The sequence below is a fragment of the Diabrotica virgifera genome, chromosome 2 (assembly GCF_917563875.1).
Source record: "Diabrotica virgifera virgifera chromosome 2, PGI_DIABVI_V3a".
Lineage (NCBI taxonomy): Eukaryota > Metazoa > Arthropoda > Insecta > Coleoptera > Chrysomelidae > Diabrotica > Diabrotica virgifera.
In genome coordinates, this window is record NC_065444.1 from 36,130,837 (window position 1) to 36,151,986 (window position 21,150).

The 21,150-nt window shown below is 34.4% G+C and overlaps 1 protein-coding gene across 1 annotated transcript in view; it reads right to left on the reverse strand.

Annotated features, from left to right (window-relative positions):
* Positions 1-587: 587 nt before the first annotated feature.
* Positions 588-21,150, reverse strand: part of LOC114327420 (dynein axonemal heavy chain 2) — a 221,610-nt gene continuing 201,047 nt past the window's right edge. The window contains exons 51-59 of the mRNA XM_050642537.1: positions 18,646-18,952; positions 16,214-16,430; positions 15,865-16,056; positions 14,524-14,708; positions 11,901-12,248; positions 10,082-10,224; positions 7,388-7,542; positions 6,139-6,385; positions 588-782 (exon numbers count right to left, since the gene is read on the reverse strand). Coding sequence (XP_050498494.1) covers positions 628-782; positions 6,139-6,385; positions 7,388-7,542; positions 10,082-10,224; positions 11,901-12,248; positions 14,524-14,708; positions 15,865-16,056; positions 16,214-16,430; positions 18,646-18,952 — 1,949 coding nt within the window. The 3' untranslated portion in view covers positions 588-627. The remainder of the gene's footprint in view (positions 783-6,138; positions 6,386-7,387; positions 7,543-10,081; positions 10,225-11,900; positions 12,249-14,523; positions 14,709-15,864; positions 16,057-16,213; positions 16,431-18,645; positions 18,953-21,150) is intronic.

The window sequence follows — 21,150 nt, forward strand, 5'->3', positions numbered from 1 at the left end:
CAATCAGCTTACATTTAGTAGCTATTTTTTCTTTTAATAGCTACTGGATGTTTTTACATAAAATTGTATAAGTGACATAGATTTCACTTACATGTTCAGATTACGAAGTGAACGAAGTACGAAGGGAACCATTCTCGTTGGAACTTTACCGCGCTGAGCAGATGGGACGTGAATTATAAATTGTAAAATTCCCTCATCTTCCTTAGTCTCAGCATCCGTACGGCTTGAAAATTGTAGAAGCCTCGGAGGTGTAACCAGAGAAGGTTCCCATTGTTTTCAGTCTGGTGGGATGTAGAGTAACATTATGTTGTTTTATATGCCATTAGAGTGAAACTTAGTCTTTTGAAATAGATTTATTTTTTAGAGAAATACATTAGTGACATTTATAGATACGATATATAATTGAATGAATCGAACTTCTAAACCAAAATAGTAGTGCATAAACGTATCAGATAATTGGTCAGGTCAGAGTCTTAATATGGTACTATGTATTTTTATTTATTTCCAAGAGCTATAGCTTTGGTTTTTATTTTTTTGTCACTAGAACCTCAGATTTTACGCATATGTTATAATAGAGAACGCAAAACAACTAAATAAATCCTTTATTAACATTAAACTAATAAACGCCTAATTGGCTAAACTTAACAATAATGCCGTACCTCGTTTAATCCAAAAGTCTGAAGACTCAAGACCTACCCTCAAGTCAACAGCAACCACGAATGCCGGTCTATTAGCAGATCCTGTTCTTATCGGAAAGTAGTAGCACGGACACTGATATAGACCTTAAAAATAATGTTTATTAAAGGTTTTTTATAGATTTTGAAAAGGCGTTCGATTGGGTGAAGCGCATGACCTTGATAGGAAGATTGAACGACACTGGAATCGACAAAAGAGATTCTCAAATTATAGAAGCTCTTTATTGGAATTAGACAGCAATTATAAAGACCAATGGTGTCACGTCAAGGGTAATTGAAATTCAACTAGGTGTCAGACAGGGTCGTATGCTATCACCGAAACTATTTAATGTCTACTAAGAAGCAATATTTGCGAACGTTTTAACGCACTCTTCAGAAAAATAAACGGATAAACGCACAAAGAGTAAATAATATCCGCTATGCAGATGCACTGTTTTAATGACTGATTAAAACATCTGGAGACCATAGTCTCCAGATAATGTTAAATAGGGTCACTGAGAGTTGTGTAAAAATGGGGATGAAGGTCAATACTGCGAAAAGCAAAGTTATGAAAATATCAAAGAAATAACATTTACCCCTTCCAATATATGTGAACCACCAACAGCTTCAATATAAATATTATATTGGCTACTGGTTAAACAATCGACTTGATTACAAACAAGAAGTAAGAGTGAGAATAGAGGTAGCCCGACAAGACTTTATCAAAATAAAAAGCTCATTTTGCAACAGTAGCATTAATACCAGTCTTAGATGTCGTTTTCTGCATTGCTATCATCATTCTCTTTGCCTTATCGCTATGCGGGGTCGGATTCCCTAATTGAATTTCTCCACACAATTCTATCTTGGGTCATATCAATGTTAATCCCCTTTACCAACATATCCTGCCTTATCGTCTCCCCCCAGGTCTTCTTTGGTCTTCCTCTCCTACTCCTTCCAGGAATCTGCACTTCAGCTACACTTCGTATTGGGTTATTAACGTCTCGACGTTGAACATGACTAAACCATCTTAACCTATGCTCTCTCATTTTGGCATCAATTGGTGCCACACCTAGACTTCCCATAATATACTCATTTCTAATTTTATCCTTCTTTGTCACACCACTCATCCATCTAAGCATTCTCATTTCCGCCACATGCATTCGTTGTTCCTCTTTCTTTTTCACTGCCCAACATTCAGTTCCGTACATCATAGCCGGTCTTATGGCTGTTTTATAGAATTTTCCCTTCAGCTTCATTGGAATTTTTCTGTCACACAACACACCACTTGCTTCTTTCCACTTCATCCATCCAGCCCTAATTCTACTGCATGCATCTCCATCTATTTCTCCATTACTCTGTAATACCGATCCCAGGTACTGAAAACTATTGCTTTTTACAATCAGTTCACCATCCAAAGATACCATTTTATTTGTAGTAACTCCATATTTAAATGAGCATTCCAAATACTCTGTTTTTGTCCTACTAAGTTTTAAACCTTTTTCCTCCAGAGCTTGCCTCCACTGTTCCAGTTTTTGTTCTAAGTCTTTTTCACTATTTCCTACTAATACGACATCATCAGCATACATTAAGCACCATGGAATGTTACCCTTTAGTTTCGCTGTTATCTGGTCCAAAACTAGTGAGAATTAATACGGACTAAGCACAGAGCCTTGGTGCAATCCTACTTTCACATGAAATTTATCAGTCTCTCCCACACCTGTCCTAACACTAGTCGTTACTCCCTCATACATATCCCTCCTTTCTCCCTTAAGAAAGGGACTCCTTTCTTATTGAGTGCCCACCACAGAATCTCTCGAGGAACTCTATCATAATATGCTTTCTCAAGATCAATGAATACCATATGAGCGTTTGTTTCTTTACTCCTGTATTTTTCCATCAACTGCCTTATAATGAAAATTGCATCTGTTGTTGATCTGCCCTGCATAAAGCCAAATTGATTCTCGGATATTTCGGTCTCTTCACGTATCCGTGTATCAACTACTCTTTCCCATATTTTCATGGTGTGGCTAAGCAGTTTTATAGCCCTGTAGTTTGTACATTGTTGTATATCTCCCTTGTTTTTGTAAACAGGTACCAGTATACTGCTTCTCCATTCGTCTGACATTTGTCCAACTTCCATAATTCTATTAAATAGACCTGCTAGCCACCTTGTTTCTGTTTCTCCCAGTGCTCTCCATACTTTCCCAGGAATATCATCTGGTTCTACCGCTTTTCCTTTCTTTATTTTTTGAAGCGCTTGAGCCACTTCCTTGTTTGTTAATTTGGTGACCATTGCTGCTACTGTCTCCGTTGACTCTACAGGCTGTCTGTCAAATTCTTCATTGCTATGTATGGTCAATATTATTGTATGGAACGGAAGCCTGGATGCTCAACATAACGTTGTTTTAATGGCATGGACTTTATGTCAATCAGCCAGTCACAACATGACTACTATATCAAGAAGAATAAATATTTAAAGACCGTATAAGTCCATAAAATATCAATAACGGAGAAAAATTAGTTCAGTAGCTGTTGAGACGTAATTTAAGTACTGAAATAAAAAGATGGTACGTACTAAGCTAAGGTAAGCACGTTGATGAACAATTTAGAAGCCTTTGAATGTGGGCTTTATAGAAGGATCTTGAAAATACCTTGTATAATCCACACCACCAACGAAAATGTCATGAGGAGAATAGGTACAGATAGGGAGCTACTAAAGATCATCAAAGTTAGAAAAGTTAGCTACCTGGGACACATAATGAGAAACGAAAAGTACCGCATCACGTATTTGTTCATCCAGGGAAAGATTGAAGGAAAATGGGGTCCCGGTAGGCGCCAGATTTCATGGTTTAAAAATGGCCAGAGACTGGATCGGCCTTGATTCAACATATTTAACCTCCACTAAAGGAGACAGTCAGTGCCGCGCCAGTACGTGGTAACGCCTGTGTGCAAAACATTTAATGGCGCCCAAAATGAATAATTATTTATTGTAACAAAAAAAAAAAAATTAAAAATTCTTACACATGCAACAGGAAAATGAAGCAAGTTAAAATAATTAAGTAAAAATAAATCTTTGGCGTAATACCATAAAAAACTAAAGATATAGGTAGAAAAACATGAAATCCTTAGATATTTTATAAAAAATTAACTTTTCGCATCTTCAGTTTGAAAAATCTTTTTATGGTGAATATCAAATTGATTTAATACTGACGACTCTATAGAGTTGGTAGATAAATTTATCAACCGCCCTTGACTGATGGTCGATCTCAAATAATTTTTTAAGTTTCAGATTATAAAAAGATCACTCAGGAGAGGCATCAGATATCTAAATGATCATTAAATCTTATTTTTTTTTACAAATTTCTACACAAAAGTTTTAATTGTGAGTGTTCTGTACTGTCGTTTAAATTATATAAAAATTTGAAAGAGTTAACATGATTTTTTCAATATGGAAAATCTTTCATTTACTGAAATTAATTCTTGGTCGAGAACACAATAAAATAAATGAACTTTGTATGACATTTTAGGATTCAAAATCATTTCGTCTTTATATCTGATTGAAATCTGTAGTCCAGGAACCGAAGCTTTTCACCTCGTCAATTTTTACAGAATGGATCGATTTGATTGAAAATTTGAGAATAAGTAGTGGATAGTCCAAGGATCAAAATCTATATCATGCTGAAAGGCGCTTTTACCATGGGGGTGGTTGCCACCCCATCTCGGGGGTGGAAATTTTTTTTATATTTTGATCACAAAAGTTCATAAAAACATTCATTCTAAGCAAAAAATGTTCTATACATTTTTTTGATAAAATTAATAGTTTTCGATTTATTCGCTATCGAAAATGTTAGTTTTATATTTAAAAAATCAATGTTTTTATTAAGTTTTATGCTAATAACTCCAAAAGTTTTCGTTTTACCAAAACAACTTGACTTAACAAAAATGTACCTTTTGAAAAAATAAAGAAAACTGTGTTTTTTAATTTTCTTGAAGTCCAATAGTAATCGAGCTATACTTTATTATCAAAAGTTTTCGTTTTACCAAAACAACTTGACTTAACAAAAATGTACCTTTTGAAAAAATAAAGAAAACTGTGTTTTTTAATTTTCTTGAAGTCCAATAGTAATCGAGCTATACTTTATTATATGTTAGCTCTTCTTCGTCAAATGTTAAATAATGTTGTTTCAAAGTCAAAAGACAGGAAAACTATGCATTTTTCGAGGATAACTTGTTGAAACTAATTTAAAGTATTTAAAAATATCTCTCTTCAGAAATAAAAAAAGTAAAAAAATGTATAGAATGTTTCTTGCTTAGAATGAATGGTTTTACCAACTTTTGCGGTCAAAATATAATAAAAAAATTTCCACCCCCGAGATGGGTTGGCAACCACCCCCATGGCGGCATCATATAGATTTTGATCCTTGGACTATCCACTACTTTTATTTTCAAATTTTCAAGCAAATCGATCCATTCTGTAAAAATTGCAAGGTTTTGTCCTATTTTAAGCTTCATTACTTGGACTACTAAGCTCCACATCCAGTTTCTCTGAAGTTTCATTTGCTGTAGTAATAACATCATTAATGTGTTTTAAATGAATTAATTTTTTCGAATCCTGAGAAAACTAATAAGTATTTTTGAAAAATTTAAAACGCAGAATGAAAGATTACATTATTACCGAGGGCAGAAAGTCCCTTAGAAGAACCAAAAATTTCGTTTGAATGAGATCTTTGAAGTTAAAACTCACACTAATTTTTTTTCACCCCTCTAACTTATTAAAATAAACATTACATATTTATGTAGAAATTTTTAAGGAGTTTTGGCCCTCGGTAATAATGCAATCTTTCATTCTAGGTTTAAATTTTTCAAAAATACCTATTAGTTTTCTAAGAATTTGAAAAAAAATTAATGAATTTAAAACACATTGCCGCGAAATTTTGCGCCTACGTCCTTAACTCTTAGCATATTCATTGTTTTTGAATGTAAAATTTTGCTAACGAAGTTAACTTTCATCAGAATTTCACACCATACCTATATGTGGACTGAGCATGTTATGAATCTAAAAGTTTATATTTTATCTTCTAAATATCTAGTTTGAATTTTGAATCAAGATTAAATTTATCCGAATGTGTTATACTTACTATATAAAGCATCATACATTTCTATCATATATTCTGCTGGGGCTGCATGTCTTTACAGGAATTTTTCTTGTTTATGTAGATTGTATAAATCAATACGTAACGTACCTACCTTTAAAGTTGAGATATGCAGGGTGGCAAGGTGGTTAAATGGGTAAGTGTTGTTTTGACCTGCGTAAAATTTTTGTAACAACTCTAGTGGCGCCCCTTAATTGCTGGCGCCTGTGTGCGCCGCACACATTGCACACGTGGACGGCGCGGCCCTGGAGACAGTACCACAAGAAGAAGAAAGATTTTTTCACGCATTAAAGTTATTCAAACGTTCATACCCTTAGTTTTCTTTTTGAGTTGTTCCACCGGCTTGAAATGAATCAGCGGCATGTATGATACGAGCTGCATAGGTTGCGGCTCGATTAACATAGCATTTTTCTTATCCCAACCTGCTCCTTCCAAAAACGTCCCTTTGACATAAACGCCGTTCTCTGGAGGTAATTGGATCATCTGTTCTTCGATTGTGAGTACGGTGAAATCCCATCCCAAGGTGTCAATCGGTACTTCTGCAGCACGTGCTGTTGTCTGTAATCAGAAATAACTATATAAATAATTTTTCTCCCTAAAAGTTGAAATGGTGCCAAGGATACGATCGTTTCACCCCTTATTTTCTTAATTGAGTGGCCATTTGCCAAAACCTGATATGTCCACTTTCGATATTTTTCGGAAGAGCAAATTCAAATGTCCACGATGTCCATAAAATTACAGTTTAAGAAATATCATATTTGGTTTTGAGTTTAATGTTTATACAGCTATTTATGTGAGTTGACATATATGAAAAAACTCTAATTTTATGGCCGTCGGGGAAATTTGAATTTGCTCTCCTGAGAAGTACCAAAATGGACATAACTGCTTTTGGCAAACGACCACTGAATTACATCAGATTTTAGAAGACCTGTATTCAATCATGTATTTCGGTTCAATGGATACGTTTATATGTTAGAAATAATATATCTGTGTCTCGAAGTAAACCCGTTAATTTTCTCACACATTGTCACAGTTCATATCTGAGTTCAGGCTCAGATTGAGGCTGAGTTCCCCTCCCTTGAGTTCAGGCTGAGTTCTCCTCCCTTATCTCTTGAGCTCTTGACAGAGCATGGTGACATTCTAAATATTGTTGCTTGATATCTCCGTTGATTGCGACCATAAGTCAAACAAACGGATTCATGTAGGAATTTTATAACAAGGTCTTCATTTGGTCTGCCCACCATGTTAGAGATCTTCATATTAGACTTCGACCTTTAATCTCTCCTTTTACTACCAATATTTACATACCCCCGTTCTTATGGCTATGTGGTCGATGTAATTTAAGTATGATCGGTTTATTATTTTATTGCCTGTTTTTTATAAGGCAGAATATAATTAATTCTAACTGGTGGGGTTTAACCCCACCTAACCTAACATAATCATCGCGTTAGTAGTTTCAAAACAAATCATTTTTAATTTCGACTTATTTCTCATTTTTAAATGATCACGTAGGGACAAAAATCACTGTTTTAACTGTAAAATATAAATAATATACTTAACCTGAAGCACAGCAGTTAGAAATCCGGTGGGAAATGTATAAGCGGCAAGCCAAAAGAATAATGGTGGACGAAGCGTTTTAGCCCAAACACTGAAATGCTCAACACGTGCCACAAGGTCTCTGGTCCAACTTCCCAACAACTTTAGTGACGAATAAGCTGTACATTGCAAGAAAAATACATGTTACAATTATATCCTCAAAATATTTATGCCTGGTGGCACCTATAGATATTAAGCTTAAGACGTACCAAGTTTAAATGCTGGTGCCACACTAGCGTCTAATGCCGTTAACGGTAAAATATTGCAAAACCTCTCAATTTTAAAGAACCGCTTGGATTGACATGAAATTTGGCATAAACATAGCTAACAAGTCAAAGAAAAAAAGTGATATTGTGCCGATATGTGCTTTTGCCCTGGGGGTGGTTTTCACCCCCTCTTGGGGGTGAAAAAATATTCGTCCAAAGTAAGTCCGGAAATGGATAAACTGACTAATTTTAAGTAACTTTTGTTCTATAGAGTTTTTCACTAAGTCAATACTTCTCGAGTTATTTGCCAGTGAATATGTTCATTTTTTCAACAAAATAACCACGCTTTTAGACGGTTTTTCGCAAATAACTCAAATAGTAAGTATTTTGTCGAAAAAACATTCTTAGCAAAAATGTAGCCCGTAAAATTTTTTAAAAAATGGTGTATATATTACGTCTTTATACGTAGTAGAAGCAGAGTTATAGCTAATGAAAAATAGGTTCATATTCGTCAAATTCCAAATGGAATACTTTAACGTGAAATAACCAAAAATGAAGCACATTTCGCGGAGAACTCATTACAACTTATTTAAAGTATTTAAAAAAAGCTTCATTTTTGTTTTATAAAAAAAATTTCTAGCATCAAAAGTAAACAAGTTACGCCCAAAATAAAGCTAGTCCCTTTTTTTTGGTAAAAAAATTGGGAAAATCACCCCCTAATTAGTATCTCCAAATGAACTTAATCGTTACTACTTCACAAGTTTCTTGATTCGTGTATGTATTGTTTATATGATCTGTAAGTTTCATCGGTTCAAAGTCATTATTTTTGAAAGGGCTGTAGTTAAAAGGGGTTGAACGAGTCACTGATCACGAATGTATGCAAATTTAGAAACACCAAATCTTAATCAATTTTTGTCTAAAAGAAAAACAAAAAAATACATGATATTCAGAAAAGCAATGCTGACTTTTTTTTTGTTTTTCGAGATTTTTGGTATCTCTAACAATTTTAAAGTTATTTTGAAAAAAGCATATTTTTCAAAATTAAAATTTTTAAAAATTTTACTTTAAAACCAAATTTTTTCAAAAATAAGTACTTTGATTTCACGTCGAAATATTCTATTTGAAATTTGGTGAATATGAATCTATTTTTCATTGGCTATAACTCTGGGTCTGCGAGGTCCAAAGACCTAACGCGTACACCTTTTTTTTACTTTTTTACAGGCTATATTTTTGCTAAGAACGTTTTTTCGACAAAATACTTACTTTTTGAGCTATTTGCGAAAACCGTCTAAAAATGTGGTCATTTTGTTGAAAAATGAATATATTCACTCGCAAATAACTCGAAAAGTGTTGACTTAGCGAAAAAGCTCTATAGAACAAAAGTTACTTAAAATTAGTCAGTTTACCCATTTCCGGACTTATTTTGGATATATATTTTTTCACCTCCAAGAGGGTGTGAAAGTCACTCCCAGGGCAAAAGCACACGTCGGCACAATATCACTTTTTTTCTTTGACATGTAAGCTATGCATATGCCAAATTTCATGTCAATCCAAGCGGTTCTTTAAAATTTAGAGCAAAAACCGTGAAATAATGTACTAGTAAGAATGATAATAGGTAGTTTTTGTAACCGCCTAACGTAACGTAAAATCATTTTTAAATTCTGTTGACATTAAAAAAATAAAACAATGTTCACACAATATACAATTAATATACAAATGTAAAAAATATAAATGTGAATGATGAAATTATATGGTTTTAATTAATTGCTTCTATTTAAAAATAAAACTATTATTTTTCCTTAGTTTTAAATTTTTTATTTTTGTTTATACCTACTTTTTAGTTGTAAATTTTTGTACCTACATCAGAATTCCAGTAAAATGTAAGTTTGTTCATATTTATTTGAAAATTTTACTGAAATTAGGTCATTTGTTTATCAAGTTATTGTGGTAATCACTGTATTTCTTAAATACAAGATTTGTTTGTTTTGCTTTATTAATAGACAACTTAAAAAACAATCAAATTTTAAATCTATTATGAAGTTCCAATTTCCAATAACAAACAAAGAATAATTTTACTCAAATAGACTAAACCAATATAACCTAAATGTTTATACAATACACGGGCGGCCCGCTGATGAAATGTTGATTTGGTAGGTAATCGGGCAAGTTCCTTTTGTGCATTCGGTAACTTTCGTCTCGATAGGGATGCGTTCTAACGTACGTATCAGAGCGTTACTTTAGGTAATACGTATCTCGATGCGTTAGTTCAACCATTAATGCGCATGTGTATATGTCAGAAAGATACGTTACGTTTACGTATTTGTGTGCACAAAAACTGCCTATTTATTTAACGGCATTAGACGCTAGTATGGCTTCAGCATTAAACTATAAGCTGAGCTGGGCTAAGTTGAAGCTTAAGATTTGTTGGTGCAACCAGGCATTAATGACTTACCAGTGAGCCAAGTAGACGGAACTCGTCCGTCAAATATGCAATCAAAGATTTCTTCCAGCTCAGACGACATAACCACCAAACCTCGTATTCCTCGTCCCAAATCTTCCAATGAGGTTTGGATCACTACTAGAAGTGTATTATATCTAAAAAGTATGTTCAGCAAATATTAACAAAATACACAGAAATATTTGAATAAAGATTTTTTGTTCTAAATTGAAAAATTTAGAAAAATTTCTTTAAAATTTCTGCGAAACAAAAGGGTCTTATTAAATCTATAACAAAACTGGATAAAAGAAAAATTATTGAAAATTAAATTTCGCATCAAAAATTGCTATACACTGATGAGCGCACTAATAACCGTCAAAATAACGCAAAAGACGGAAAACATAATACATTGCGAAACAAAAAGAGATGAAACTAGTGGAGATGAAAATTATCGTTAAAAACGTATAAATAATTAACATTACATTACATAGTTTTCCACCTTTAGACGTCTGTGACAGGAGTAATTTATAAAATTCTACTGTCACAGTGACAGTTGTCATACTCCTCTAATACGTCTAAAGGTGGGAAACTATATGTAATGTAATGTTAATTTATACGTTTATAACGATCATTTCCACCTCCACTAGTTTCATCTCTTTTTGTTTCGCAATGTATTATATTTTCCATCTTTTGCGCTATTTTGCCGGTTATCAGCTGTATATCCCTTTATACAGTGATGATCACGCTAATAACCGGCAAAATAACGCAAAAGATGGAAAACATACCCAGTTGTGAAATAAAAAAAGACGAAACTAGTAGAGGTGTAAAATTATCGATAGTAACCTATACATTAATATTACATTTTATACGTTCCCACCTTTAGACATATCCGCGGAGTATGACAACTGTCACTGTGACAGGAAAATTTTATAAAATTCTCCTGTCACAGACGTCTAAAGGTGAGAAACTGTGTAATATAATGTAAATTTATAGGTTCCTATAGATAATTTTACACCTCTACTAGTTCCATCTCTTTTAATTACACAACGTGCTATGTTTTCCATCTTTTGCGTTATTTTGCCGGTTATTATAGCGCGCTCATCACTGTATAGTCCTGATATTTGTAAGAGAAATGTAGGAGTTCCAGGAAGTGTTCCCAGCGAACTCTATTTTTCGCTAGTGCTTTGGTTTCAAACCAGGATTTTCCCTTCTTTCCTTTCGATTAATATTGTCTTTTCCAAGTTTCCTAAGGTCTGCCTACTTTTCGTTGTCCTTCAGGATTCCAATCTAGCACTGTCTTAGCAATATCATCTGGGGGTCTCCGAAGTGTATGGCCTAGCCAACTCCATTTTCTCCGCCTTATTTGCTTTGGAACATTTTCTTGGTTGGTTTGGTTCCATTTTTCATTCGAGATTTGGTTAGGCCAAAATATACGAAGGTTTTTGGTTAACCCTCTATTGATGAAAACTTATAATTGATGGACTATGGGTGCTGATATCTTCCACGTGGCACAGCTATATAGTAATACAGTTTTTACATTTGTGTTGATTGATGTTTTAATTTCGTTTTAGTTGGGTAAATCCTGGGTTTTCATATGTTACAGTCAATAATTATGCTGCCAAGATATACAAATTCCATCACTCTAGATTTTCTGGTTGTTGAACACAATAGACTGGTTGTTTCTGGAGCCACATCGCATTTAATTGGCTTTGCTGATGTACTTTCTTTGCCAAAAAACAGGAAAAATAATAACAACAAATAGAATAAAAACAGGAAAAATAATAACAACCACAATTGAGGAAGAATGCATTATAGTACTATTTTAATTCCTTACCTTTGAATTTCTTGCAAAAGCACCACATCCAAGGGAGTTTTATGAGCTCCCATTAACTTTTCGGTATTCTCATAGTCGATTGTCTTGGGCAACTTGCTCAAAACATCATCGGACAACTCGTGTACTTTTTGTTCTTTCGACTCTCCACCTTCAGCGGCAGTTTGTACTTGAAGAGACATCAACGTTTCGAATAGCATTCGAGACTCATTGATTAGGGAGGTTATGTCTGCGTTTGGATGCTGCCCGAACGCTTCTGGTCTGTCTACGTTGGGTAGTAGGGTTATATAATCGAGGTAAGATTGGATGGACCCGTCTCTTGGAATGTAGTATGTGGATAATGACGATAATCTATCAATTTAATCAATAAATGTTACAAAGAATACTTTATTATGCTTTAAATAGAAGGATATTCCTTAGAGGACGGAAGGGGCTTGTATTGATGCAGCAAAGGGTTGGCATTTTATTCGCTTCTTTTAGTCCTGTCGCCAGGGGGGTACAACGGCCTCCTTTATTCAGATGGACTTACCCAAGTTTTTTTATGTATTTTGACTCGTAGAACACGAATTTTTTGGGTAACAGTTGATCCGGATGTCGATAAGATTGTTATTAACAAAGAACTTGAGGAATTATATAACAGCGATTTTTCGCAAAACAAAACCTTTTTTTGTATTTCTTGGGTAATTCTAAGCAAAAAATGTTCTTACAAGTTTTTTGTAGGATGCATAGTTTTCGAGATAAACGCGGTTGAACTTTCAAAAAAACGAAAAATTGCAATTTTTGAACCCGAATAACTTTTGATTAAAAAATAAAATAGCAATTCTGATTACCGCCTTTGAAAGTTCAAGTCAAATTATACCGGTTTTGATTATTTGCATTCCTAAAAATTAATTTTTTTTATTGTTAAACAAGGCTATAAACACATAGTGCTTGAGTGATGTTTTCAATGCATCTCCCATATAAAATCGAACGAGTAGGCGCGACTACAAACAGGCAATATGTACCTAGCATGCATTAAAACGCATTAAATCACTATTTGTTTATAGCTTTGTTTGACTATAAAAAAATTAATTTTTAGCAATACAAGTAACCAAAACCGATATAATTTGGCTTAATCTTTCAAATGCGGTAAGCAGAATTGCTATTTTATTTTTTAATCAAAAGTTATTCGGGTTCAAAAATTGCAATTTTTCGTTTTTTTTTGAAAGTTCAACCGCGTTTATCTCGAAAACTATGCATCCTAAAAAAAACTTGTAAGAACATTTTTTGCTTAGAATTACCCAAGAAATACAAAAAAGGTTTTGTTTTGCGAAAAATCGCTGTTATGTAATTCCTCAAGTTCTTTGTTTATAACAAACTGATCGACATCCGGATCAACTGTTACCCAAAAAATTCGTGTTCTACGGGTCAAAATACATAAAAAAACTTGGGTAAGTTCATCTGAATAAAGGAGGCCGTTGTAATCCCCCTGGCGACAGCACTATTTGGTCCGTATTAAATAAAGCTGTATTTCAATTCATTTATATTAGGTATATTATTTACACACAACGGTGACTAACTCTAACTGTCAACAATAATATCTAAGACCTATACCAACAATACAGTGATAAGCGCGCTAATAACCGGCAAAATAACGCAAAAGATGGAAAAGATAATACATTGCGAAACAAAACGCGATGAAACTAGTGGAGGTGGAAATTATCGTTATAAACTGATAAATTAACATTAAATTACATAGTTTCCCACCTTTAGACGTATCAGAGGAGTATGACAACTGTCACTGTGACAGTAGAATTTTATAAAATAATCCTGTCACAGACGTCTAAAGGTGGGAAACTATGTAATATAATGTTAATTATTTATACGTTTATAACGATAATTTCCACCTCCACTAGTTTCATCTCTTTTTGTTTCGCAATGTATTGTTTTGCATCTTTTGCGTTATTTTTCATATTTATCAGGTCTTTCACCTGAGTCTGTATTAATACACAAGAAACTGTTGCCACAACACGAACAGTTCAATGTCATGTTTACTTATGGTTCGTGGCTTTCGATAAGGTTAATAACAAACTAATAACAATAATAAGTGATGGGCCTTAGTAGGCCCATGGCTTGATGTACTATTCTTTTCCACTCCCTTTTGTCAGTTGCTTTTCTTTCCCAGTTCGTTACGTGAAGTCTTCTCATATCTTCTTTAACTCCGTTGCTTCTAATCTTGGTCTCGGTCCTCATCTTCGCCTTTTGTCTGCCAATGTACTAGATAACTAGCTAGTACCATTCTAGATTCCAATTAGATAGATTCCAGTAGATACCAGTTCTAGATGGAATTCCCAGAATCACAACCATCTAAGTCTTTGCGCCTTAATTACCGGTAATATCTTAGGTTCTTGATAGAGTTTAGTTAGTTCGTGATTGGTTCTTTTTATACTTTGTTCATTTAAGTTTTTCCCACCAAATATTTTTCGCAGTATTTTCCCCTCCCCAACTAATAACAACTCTAGCTTAGTGTTTTTTGTGGCCCATGTTTCAGTGACTTTGGTTAGTTTAATAATATAGGTGTCAAAAAATTTTTGTAGATGAACAGAATTGAAAATATATGGATGAGAGATGTTTTAAAAAATCATACCTAAAATAAGCGATCATCAGAGCATCTTCACAAAAATATTGATTAATGTAAGTCGTCAGCAATCTTCGATCCCAATCGTCGGTAACGTGGCCTCCATAACTAACGCCAGCTATTAGGTACTTAAGAGCGTCCCAAGGGGTAACCTGATACTCGTTCAAGTATATCGTTAATAGATTTTCAGATACCTAGGTATGGAAATTGTGTTAATCTCGGGTAATAAATTCAGTCAGAGACAAGATTCGTTTTTGTTTTTTTTTTATTTTGAACCAAACATACAGAAAAAAGGTAATTATCGTTAATTAAGTATTAATTTCGTTATTTAATAGTTATTTAACCAACAAGTGTATTAATAAGGGCGATTAACAATTGAGATATTTTAACGCGTGAGCGGCGCGAGCGCGTTAATGTTCGAGATTGTTAATCGCCATTTTAATTCACGAGTTCGTTACAAAACTTTTCCGTCGACCGTACTTTTCAGAAATAAAGATATATCCATCTTTTGATTTTTCAAATACACAGAATTTTAAACAATAAAGTAAATAATGACATACAATGACAGATAGTACTAACAGCGGTTACTTGATTTTAAATTTTTTAGTGGGAATATAAATAGGTATGTTTGGTTGCCTATACCACAGGTCACTGCCAATCACAGAGCGTTTAATTAATTTATGCAAGCAATGTATGTTGTGTTGCCTATAAATAATGAAATCGTTCATTAATAGAAACTCATTCATTAATAGGGGTCATTAATCAATGATTTTGAGGGTGTTAAAATTGATCATAAATCGACGGTCGACGGAAAATATAATTAAATTCTACATAGAGGGCTTTTATAAACCTCAGATTAGTGTGACGATATTTGATATATGAATAATAACCGACGATCGAAGGAATTAATTAGGAATCACGTTTATTTCTTGACGCGAAATAAATGTATAAGAAAGTAGAAAGGAGGTACCTGGCTCAGCACCTCGGATGGAAAGAAAGATAATGACGGCTACGTTCAACGCACATAGCCGTTGGATAGGATTGGGATTCGTCGATTTCGCTCAGCTCGCCAAATCGACGGGGTTTGGAAGGTTTCGGAATACGTTTGGGATATGTTCAGCTCACCTATCCCTGGTTGGTTATCCTCCATTCAACTCACAGAGAATGACGTAATGGATTTCTGTTCGATCTTTTATACTGTCAGAGACGGTATAAAAACACGTTTTGTTTAATACATAGTCGTACTCTAGCTAGACGATAAAAGTATATTATCGTCACACCTCCTAACATATCCTAACACATTATCTTGTTTCCAAAAATTATTTAAAAAAGTATTTTCTCTACACGTACCTGGAAATCGGAATCGTTGAAACTATAAATGACATTCCAACCAAGTTGTTGAAACTTTTTTCTTTCTAGCAATATAGAGTGGAAGAAGCACAAAGCAAACAATAACTTTTTGTATTTTTCTGGATATTGACAAGCTGTAAACTGATCCTCGGATATTAGTTGGTATAACCTCTTCAAATTCGCCTTAAGACCCTAAAAATCAGCACATTAAGCTTATAGGAAGAAACGCTTATAAGAATTTAGAAGATATGGAGAAATAATTTTAAATATAAAAGCATTAAGAAAAGAACAGACAAGAAGAAGAGATTGAGAAAAACACAAACTTTTTATAATAAATCAGGATACTTACTTTGGGTGGTTCAGTGGTCATTTTAATTCCAGCTTGCAGAATGGATATTGGAAACTCTGGATGCGGGCTCGAGCTAAGCCATACCCTAAAATGGCTGTGAACTTTACCTGATTGAAGCATTTCTATGATTTTGTCCAGTTTCGGCATCCAACTTAGAGACAAATGACAGTTTGCTAAGAAAACCCAATGCCCGTCTTTAGCTCCCATCTGTAGCAACCTAAAAATCAATAATTTTTAAAAAAGATATCTGTTTTTTTTATTTTCTTCTTCTCATGTGCTTTCCCCATTTTTGCCCATCGTATCTTCTTCACTTAAAACTTTCTCTCTCAAATCCCTGCCACACAGTTCTTTCATCCTTTCCTCGCTTTTCCTCTATCTCTCTTTCCATCAACTTTTGTTACGTTTTTTTTTAAACCTTCACAATTCTAAACTGAAAGATATTTAATACTTTAAAACCCCCTGGTTACGCCTATGGTAGTTCCTTTAAAACAGTTTGTTCGTTCGCAAAAAGGTTCTGTTCTGTTGATTTGTTTAGGAATGGTTTGAGAGTCTAAAAATATGCTGTCTTTCTCTCGTTCACAGGTTGTGCCTAGGTTCTTGTCACGCAACTGAATCAATCAGTGGTTTCGTGCTTGAATGGTTCGTCTGAGTTGGAACTCAGATCGAATGACATTAAGCAAAGACGGATGACATCCGGTCTGTCTTCGATTGTTCTGGATCGACGTCGGATTGCAAGGGGTGAAACTTTACTAATCCCTTTCCATCGACGAAAATAATACAGCCCAAGTTTATGGAAACTTATCGTCTCGAGGAGCTTGTGCCAGTGACGGATTTGGGGCTGTACATTTTGTTGTGCCGATGGACATTTGTTTGATTACGGGACATAACCCCTTGTGACTGTGAGGAAAGACATCGTGATAATTCTCTTGTGGCCACCTAACACCAACAGGTAAATAGCGCTAGATTCAGGTGTACAATGAGGGTAACAGGAAGGACTTAGATCTGAACAAAATGGTAGGTATAGACACAGTATAGGGTATATGGAATATATAAAAATAGAGGTGATATGGTTAATACTGACTTCCTCTTCTTGCTTACGGGTCTTGTAGGTGTGTATTCTAATCGTGGTGTCTCTGGTTACACTAAAGGTAGACTTCCGCACCACGCGACCGAGACAGGAGACCGCGACAGGCGATAGATTGGCGAGGTCTCCCCACTACTGCTCTCAATGCAATTAAATCGGGGTAGTGCTGCAGCCCGCGACCGAGACCAGCGACCAACTATCGCCTTTCCCGACCTATCTGTCGCCTGTCGCGGTCTCCTGTCTCGGTCGCTTGATGCGGAATTCTACCTTAAAGGTGCTAGCTACTAGCTGGTTATTAGCTCTAGATGTTGGTTACTAGAGGGCCACTAGCTATGTCCTCAAGGAGGTGGCCTACCAAGGAGAGAAAATACAACTGTCAGTAGGGACTATACGAGACAGTAGAAATACGAGTGGCTATAAGCCTAATAACATCTTTAAAGATATTTACCTGTTGGTGTTAGGTGGTCACAAGAGAATTGTCACGATGTCTTTTCTCACAGTCACAAGGGGTTATGTCCCGTAACCAAACAAATGTCCATCGACACAACAAAATGTACAGCCCCAAATCCGTCACTGGCACAAGCTCCTCGAGACGAGGAGCTTTCCATAAACTTGGGCTGTATTATTTTCGCCGATGGAAAGGGATTAGTAAAGTTTCACCCCTTGCAATCCGATCTCGTTCCAGAACAATTATTGAAGACAGACCGGATGTCATCCGTCTTTGCTTAATGTCATTCGATCTGAGTTCCAACTCAGTCGAACCATTCAAGCACGGAACCACTGATTGATTCAGTTACGTGACAAGAACCTATGAACCTATGCACAACCTGTGAACGAGAGAAAGACAGCATATTTTTAGACTCTCAAACCATTCCTAAACAAATCAACAGAACAGAACCTTTTTGCGAACGAACAAACTGTTTTAAAGGAACTACCATAGGCGTACCCAGGGGGTTTTAAAGTATCTATTAAATATCTTTCAGTTTAACATATATAAATGAATTGTGAAGGTTTAAAAAAACCCGTAACACTTTTAACAGCTCTATTCTTCGCCCCCACATAGTTTTTATTTCTACATCTAACGTGACCAAACCATTGTAGTCTTCCTTCTTGAATTTTTTTTGAGACTGTAGCCGTTCTGATCCTGTCTCTTCTCGTCTTACCCAGCACCCATCGTAACATTTTCATTTCAGCTACCTTCAGCTACAATTAGATAAACCTAAAATTATCTGATAGATTCTCAATTCTCAAAAAACAAAATTCGAAAGAAATGTAAAATAGCAACAATATGAACAATTTTGTAGAGAAAACAAAAGATTTAAAATAAAAATACTGCAATTACACTTACTTGGTAGCAATCGGCGCCTGTCCTTGCCCCAAACTTATTGATTGGAATCGTGAACTCATATTTGCCTGCTCAGCTAGTTGTATCAATGACTGAGTCGGATCAACACCAGGAGACAAAACGAATATTAGCGGAGTTTGAGGGGAGGATTCTTCCAAAACGGCTTTTATGTCTAGTACGGGAGGTTCGACGAATTGGGGCCCTAGTTGGTTGACTATGAAATTCGAAAGGGCGAATGACACGCGGTCTTGACGAAGAGACCGGATGAACAGCATTTTTTGGAATTCGTTGCAGATTCCATCCCATTCGCCTGAAACAGCATATTAGTATTCGTATCATACACTATACATAGGGAAATATAACCGATGAAGTCGACGGAAAAAAAAACTCATGAAGACATTCGAGGACAAATTTCTTCTTCTCCTTCTTTTGGCCAACATAACCCTGGATGGGTCTTTGCCTATCTGGCTATGTCCTTCCATTAACTCGGGAGCAGTCGCACCGTTAGAAAAATCTAACATTTTATCCTTTTCCGTGATAACTTGATAAAAAATTTTGGGACTCAAAGACTTGAAACTCAAGGAAGATTGTAGTAATGCGTAGGTATTTTTTTTATTTATTTAATTAGCTTTAAAATTGTTATAAATAAATATTTTTAAAATAAAAGTGAATAAAAATATTATAAAATAAAAATTTGTTTAAATTCGTATTGTTAGATTTAATCTAACGCTCGACTGTTAGGGAACATCCGTAAACTACGTCGTTGAAAAGGGGGAGGGGGACTTTGCTTATTACGACGGTATACGACAGGGGGAGGGGGCCATCAGTGCACATCCGACGTCGTTTGAAGTTCACGAATATAAAAAATATACCCTATTTTAGAATAATTAAAAAAAAATAGTATATTATTTTTATCGCATACTTTTCATTTTGTTTTTATCACTTACAGCCTTAATAATATTGCTAGCAGTTTTATACAGACTAACAAACAATAAAACATTGTTCTATGTCTTTACACAAACGCTTTTTTTCAGAACAACGTCTGGAAGCAATAAATATTAAACTGTTCACTTATTTACTGAATACACTGTGTGAAACAATTCTACAAGAATAAATAGAAATAAAATATTCTATTGTATTTAGTTAGTACATTGTATCTATTTATACTTAATAAAAGAAATGGCATTGGAATCAAAACAAAATAAATATTAAGATTTATATGATGCAGTTAAGAAATCATAGGAACTCCGATAAAAGTGTTATATTTTGTCCCAATAAAGCTAATTATTAGTTGTACAGTGAATTGAAAGAAAACAGTACGCGGATATTAATGAGCTACATAGTTCCTAATACTGATTTGGATATATAGACCAATCAAGTTAGTAAAAAATAAGCCGTTTTTCGACATAATTGAAAAGACGAGGTTTGACAGTTGAAATGTGTAGTATGAGATATTACAAAAAGGCTACCATCTTGGGATTCATCAATTTTTTAGTGGAACATTTTTTAAATAAACAATCAAAACGTCAAACTTAGTTTTTTGCTCATAACTTAAAAACTTGTTTATTTAGAAATTTTACGTCCACAGGTAACTTTTTCAGAAAAAAAGATACATCGAATGAGATACACCACATTAAAATCGGTTAATAAACAAAAAAGTTATTGCAAAACGGACGACAAAATCACTGTTTTTGAATATTGTTAATAACAATTTTATTGTTTATTAAAATATGTTTAAATATACCTAAACTTGAGGGCATTATGGTGTTTGAATGGTGTGCAAAAAATGGTCCAGATCTGTTAAGTAGTTTTTGCAAAATTTAATTTGTTTATAAAATTTTTTGAAAAACGAGCTAAGTTCTGAGGCTGGTCCAGTTAATAAGGCTGAATATATCTCAATAATCAGGGACTCATTTCCTTCGTTAAGATGTATACTAATACCCTATGAAAAAAAAAATTAAAAAAAATTACATGTACGTACACAAAATTATTTGTTAATAAATAGCAGTTTTTAAGCTTATAAACAATTACAATAATTTCGTAGAAATTAGATCAAATCAAATGGCAATAAAAAAATACTGAAAGCTGGTTAAAATACACAATTTATAAAAAAAATGTTTAGGTCCTACAACCCTTGGGGCCTGAGATAGCCCCTTTTTTTTGAAAAAAAATCACTGTTACGTTAATTAACAACACTAAGATCTGAAATTAACCAATCTTTAAGAAAAGTCAAAGTTTTTAACAAAGTTTTTTGCAAGAAAAAATGTTAAAAATTGTTTAAACAGTATTGTTATAAAGAAACAGTATTTTGCGTTCCGATTAAAGTAAAAAAAATGATGGGCGCAGCCGAATGAGAATAAATTCGCGGACTAGCATTCGCTAGCGCTAGACCGTTGCAGCCCATTTTTTTAACATTGACAGTATACCGGATTTGAAGCTTAATATTATATTTATATATTTTGGTAGAAACTTGAATTTTATGAATATTATTATGCTGCACATTTATTT